At 38.5% G+C, this 6,185-nt stretch overlaps 1 protein-coding gene across 20 annotated transcripts in view; it reads right to left on the bottom strand.

Moving 5' to 3' along the window:
- Positions 1–1,828: 1,828 nt before the first annotated feature.
- The window catches only part of adgrl2a (adhesion G protein-coupled receptor L2a), a 100,277-nt gene continuing 95,920 nt past the window's right edge, over positions 1,829–6,185 (bottom strand). For 8 of the 20 annotated variants that reach the window (XM_058401566.1, XM_058401545.1, XM_058401547.1 and 5 more), the window contains one exon: positions 1,829–3,745. In XM_058401566.1, the coding sequence (XP_058257549.1) occupies positions 2,985–3,745 (761 nt within the window). In that variant the 3' untranslated portion in view covers positions 1,829–2,984. Of the gene's footprint in view, positions 3,796–4,281; positions 4,321–6,185 lie in introns of all 20 variants that reach the window. The other 12 variants (XM_058401556.1, XM_058401564.1, XM_058401558.1 and 9 more) reach the window with 10 other exon arrangements.

Here is a 6,185-nt window from a genome sequence, read left to right as displayed (position 1 = left end):
TTAAGCTCTAGGTAACTACTTGCATTTTTTTTTTTTTTTTTTTTTACTCTGCATCCCATCGCCAATTACTTGTGAAAACCCTCCATTAGCCAGGACACATTAACAACACAGTTTGTTCAGCCACAAATGAATTTCTCTAGGCTTTATTAAAGCTGATCCCGTGTCCTGAAGATATTAGATTTTAAATGATGAGCCGCACGATGACTTACAGAGAAATAATATAGATGACACACGGAAGTATTAAACTCACATCAGAAGGTGACCTGTCATGACTGGATATTTGTCAGAGATATTATTGCTTATGTAAGACGAGACACTTTGTTATTGCGGGGTAAAGCAAAGGTTTTTTATTTTATATATATTGTTTATTAAAGAACGAGTACGCTGAAATGTAAGTACGGCGTTTACAGGGATGTTACCTGCTGGATGATTATTTGAAACTGATCTAATGTGACTTAAATCCCAATCCATACGCAGCCAACAGCTCCTGAGGCGTCATGGACAGGAGTCGTACGACTATTTCTGTCCGAGCATTCATCCGGAATCTTAATGAGAATCAACAATATATATATATTCTATTTATTGCTGCTTCACACAACATCCCTGCTATCAGCAAGGCGATGTACAATCAATGCTCACTTACATTAAAGGGTCGAAACCCGATCAATTAAAGCAGGATTTTTCACTCCTGGCTTGTTTTTTTTAAATAATAACCTGACGTATCCCTGAAATACGCCGAAATAACACCAGTGTAAAGGATATCAATTTTTTTTTCTCCTCTGCTGTGTGATCTGTACCTGTCAAACAAGCTTTAGAGTTTAGGGTTACAGGAGGACAGAGCACTGTGACAGACATGACAGCGTGTGATGGAAGGAAAACCACAGATGGATCCGAGCGAGAGAGTTTCGGGTCATTGGACAGGAGACATGGATGACACTGTGAGGTGGTGATTTCTTTCTTCTTCTTTTTTTTTTCTTTCTCACACTCTCTCTTTCACAGAGCTCGTGGAACAAGAAAGCGGTACGTGGATTGTGAACAGCAGATTTGCTCGATTGATAAGTAAGGAATAAAACATTCGTGTACTTTTACACCCTTTCATTAAACGTTGTGGAGCGTGTTCACAAAACAAGATCCCGTTACTACTTTTGTTATAGCAGCTATAAACCAGCCTCCATTGTTTTTCCTCTTGAAATCACTACGGCAACAGGCTTCCCACCCTCCATAAAAAAATCCCCAGCTTTTGAAAAGAAAACCTCCTCGTGGAAAAACTTCAGCAGATCAACAATTACACGTGTGTTTATGTGGCACATCGCGAGTCTCTAAGCTGATTAAGATTAATATAATAGAAACCTTTCAGCCGTGTGTGCTGCCATAAACAAAAACAAAAAAAACTCATCAACACCTTCTGACCGATCAGAAACGTTAATTCATTTAAACAGCGCCGCTGCATAATGATGTTTAAAACTGGAATCGGTGCAAAGTGACTTTTAAGCATCTTCTATTTGCTTACGTTTACATAAATACAGTGAAAAGCTCTTGCTGAATGCGATGCCTTGGGAGTCCGATGCAGATAAGCACTCGGGAAGTTGTCAAAATAATGGAAACGCTAATTAATTTGAAGTAACACACTTTTTCGTCATGAACACACACACACACACACAGAGCATTTGAAGTGACGGTAACAAAACGTGCTATAATAGCCAAAAATTCACATTTATTTATTGTTAAACAAGTGTTGAACTTTACATTATTCGTATGGGCTCCTTACTAACATGTTAATGCAAAGAATGAACCAGTGCTGTAATGTATTCACAAAAGAGTTCCAAAGTATCGTTGAGAATAATTTAATAAATAAATATCGGAAATCTATTTAGAAGAATGTGTCTGGAAAAGCCTGGTGTGTTTGACTGCGGACTCGAGTGACATTCATGCCTGGACAGATTCTCTGAGAATCTTTTAAATAAAGGCTAGGAAAAAAAAAAGCCTCCAAATTTCCTCCTAAAGCCTGATGCTTTGGTGCAGCAAACTCATTTTCCTGAACGAGATAGAATTTGATGTCAGCAACCCCTCTAAGCTCTGTGTCCACTCATTTCATCTTAATCCTCATCCAAACACGCCGTGATGAATAAACTGCAAGAACAAATCATTTTCTTATAACATGTGCAATTTTTTTTTTCTTTTTTCTCTCCTCCACACAAGTCTCTTCTGGATGTCTTAATTAATGTCTTCATTAAAATGTTTCCTTCTTATAGTTAAGGTTGCCTGAAATACAACAAAATATATATTTTTATGCCGTTATCCTTTGATGGGTTTACTGTACAACCGAGAAAAAGATAAGGCCTGGGGTTTGATTGCTAGTGGTTATACAGCACAATCTGATCCTCGTTGTAAAGACGGGGCCGTAGATCCAGACTACTGAATTTCCTAAATAAACAGTTCCATTAGGAATATCTTAGTACACAACTCTGCTTACGTGCTGGAAACTCCATTTTTGTATATAATACAAAACTGGATTTAAAATATGTGACCCTATGTACAACCTCTGACAAAACATTGTACAAGCTGAAACAGGAAATACTATTATTTGGTATATTTTTTCTCTTTTTTTTTTTTGTAATTTTTTTTTTTTTAATGTGAAATCGTTCCTTTTTGTTCCCGAGTCGGTCGACTCCGGCAGCTCTAAGACTCGGCTTGTCCGTCATATCCCACGTCTGATTGTTTTTACAAGAAAAAACGGCACCGTTTCAGAATCTCGCTGCCATGCAGCCACACTGCTCTACACGTCTTTGGGGATGTCAGCGAAACAGTGGAGAGCTATATTTCTGAGGGGAAAGTAGTGAAAGACAAAGAGAGATGAAGTTATGAACCTTGTTCTAAACCCTCCCACTAGTACCCTTGTGTCCTTGTGGCAAACGGTGCTGATTGTTTTGCGAAAAAAAAAAAAGAAGAAAAAGAAAAAAGAAAAAAATCCAAAAGAGAACGTATTAAAGGCTCGTGATGAGCTGCATCTGTCCTTCCCGTACGTCCACCTCTGGCTCGCACTCCTCTTTAGGGGACTGGGGGATGGGGATTATATAACCGTCACTGCTTCCCCTGCTCATTTGATAGTAGCTGTGCAGCTGTTGGCCGGCTCCTAAATCGGGCATGCTCTTGTAGTAGGCGTCCTCGTCCTCGCTGTGTTTGGAGGGCGAGAGTTGTTCTGTCTGGAGGCCGCCCTCGGTTAAGGGCGAGTCTCTCAGGTTCAGCTCTCTGGAGTACAGGGAGTCCGTGGTGGGTGGCGGCAGACTGTGTTTTGTAGCTGTGGGCTCGGTTCTCGCTCTCTCCTGAGTGTAATACAGGAGCGAGTGAGTCCGTTGGGGGATGAGAGGGGCATCCAGGTGGTGCTGGTGGTGGTGGTGGTGCTGATGGTGCAAGCTCAGACTCCCCACCATTAAATGGCTGCTCTCGCTGTCCACGGGCACCAAGGATGTAGTTTCGACTACAGTGGTGTCGTCTTTGCTACTGGTCGCTCCACAGACGGCGTTTCTAGTGGAGATACGAGGCTCGTGCCGCTGTTTTTTGGCGCATGTCCTCAGGTTGCTTTGCACCAGGTCGGAGATGATCATCTTCTCGAAGGCGGCTTCGTCTAGGCCGATGCCACCGTTGCCGTAGTCCCCGTTCTGAAGCGAGTAGCTATTATTGAAGTTACCATTTAGCGGTAGAGTATCCATTGCACTTGTATCCCTGGCACTGTTCATTGACTGTCCTACAAGAACAGAACATGTGAGGGGGGACGCACATTAGTCACTACTGGCCCTGTAACGATAGAAAAAGTTAAAAAAAAAAATATATAATGAATGTTGTTTAGGACTGGCTTTAGATTTCAAGCAAATCTAAAGCATTTATTATGGTGCATTATGATGCATACTCAATAGATCGCTAGCATGATAATTAAGATATCCTAAACAACATGAAAAAAGAAACAGCACAAACATCACAAACACGTTTTAAAGGACACTGCCAAAGTGGAGCCACAGATGGGCAAGTTAGAATATTAACATAATTCATCAGTCTTCCAGCTTATTTTGGGAGGGGGAGTGAGAATGGAGTTGTGTGGATATGGGGAGGTGGGTGGATATGAGAAAAAGGAAATGAAAAAAGCACATGGCCAAAAAAAAAAAAAGGGACCAAAAAGAAGAAAAACACAGACAGCCAAGTCTCTCACTATAAAGAAGCCAGCAAGCAACCATCCAACAGCACGACAGACAGGCAAGTGGAAATGACTAACTCGAGACAACTCACATCATGTCTGTCTGTTCAGGCTATCTGGCCTAAGAGTAGCTGATGGACAAAAGAAAGAAAAAACAAACAAACAAAAAAACAAACAAACAAAAAAAAACCCAAATGATTTTATTGTAAAACATGATGTAATCACTGACAAAATCAACGTGAGCAAGGGTTCAGCAAATTAAATCTAATAGACAATTAAAGGCTTCTCTCCTCATTAAATGTCACCATTCAGTTTGTTTTTGCGAGCTGGGCCGTTAAGTCTGCAGTTAATTGAGTGGGTATGTGAGCGTTGTTGCCTTGGGCAGGTAAAGGTCGATCACAGCGCTGCGCTCTCCTCACAGCTTGCAGTGACAAAGGAGGTTTTTTTTGGGTGTTGTTGGTTTTTTCCCGTTTTTAACACCGTAAAGACTACACTGGGTCAGCAGTTATTGGAACATCTCCTCAAATGGACGTCTTGGAAATGGGAAAAAAAAAAAAAAAGGCGAGGAATAAAAGAATGAAGCAGAAGACAAAGAGACGAACATTTGTAATGCCTAGCAGGGGTTTGGGATGGAGAGAAAAGGGAGTAAAAGGAAACATTCTGGTAAACCTTGCAAATATGATATGTGTGAAAACGAATAGAACTATGTGTTTTATTGTGAAATGGCTCCTCGCTGATAACGGCCAACATAATTAGCATGTAGAAAAACCCGATAATAAGTGGAAATGCAATCTGGAATGGAGATGTACACAAAGGAAAATTAGAGCAGCTGCTAAAGAAAAAGTAAAGCCATTTCTACCGCATGGATATCCCGATTTAAATCACCTGCAGAAGTTAATAAGAGCGATCCAGATGATCATCTTGCATTTGTGATGATAATAATTTAATGAGGAGTGAAGAGAAGATAGGACTATCTTTATGACTTAACTCCAATTATGCACAGAATAGTGGCAAATGTGTTTACTGTAGTGACTCTATAACATTTATTTATAGTTCATTATCTGGATGGAGCGTGTTGCTGGAAATGAAAATGTAATTTTCATATAGATTAAAAAACAAGTATATCAGGCAGATGAATATTATAACTAACCATTTTCTTTTTTAATTATTATTATAGTACAATTTTATTATTATTATTATATGAATGTAAATAGAAAAAAATATTATATATATATGATATAAATTAATATTAAGTATATATTAAATATTAGTATATATCATATATTATATATGATATATATTACATCAATATTATAAATAAATTAATAATATATGAATTTAATGTATTTATCTTTAAATAAAGAAAACACTGTTATCCAGACACTTCAGTTAATGTTATCATATTAAATGTAAGAAATTCCTGTGAGTTATAGCTCTCATCGTCAGTATAATGATGTGTTTGCTTGTAACATCACTGACACGGAGTTAGACCAGTGACAGAGCTTCATATGTCCTCAATCAAACTGGTCACTTATACAGAGCTACTTCCTAATGTTTGATCTAATCTGCGCTGATGATGATGATGATGATGCATTCAATATAATCTTCCTTATCAGTCACGTCATGAACATGGGTAAGGTATTTTTTTGGACAAGAAATTTATCAACGATATGAAATATTTTAAAATATTGTATCTCATTTTAATAGGTAAATGTCATTAATGCTGTCATATTGTAGTGGTCACGGGTGTTATTACCCATTATAACACTATTATTATAACACTTCAGTAGATGCATTAGTGTATATATTAAATTGAAATAAATCCTATGCTGTGCAGTCAGAGGTATATATACAGTTATGGTGAACATCTGTAACATCACTGACGGAGTGTTACACCTAAACAGTGGTGATATAACTCACATAGACTCCATATTTGTCATGTCTACTAGATATTCAAATATTTTCCAGCACCACAGGCCACTTCTTTAAAAGATTT

This window comes from Hemibagrus wyckioides, linkage group LG10 (assembly GCF_019097595.1).
Source record: "Hemibagrus wyckioides isolate EC202008001 linkage group LG10, SWU_Hwy_1.0, whole genome shotgun sequence".
In the NCBI taxonomy this organism is placed as follows: Eukaryota; Metazoa; Chordata; class Actinopteri; order Siluriformes; family Bagridae; genus Hemibagrus; species Hemibagrus wyckioides.
Note: the sequence above shows the minus strand (reverse complement) of the source record. Positions and strands in the feature narration are given on the sequence as shown.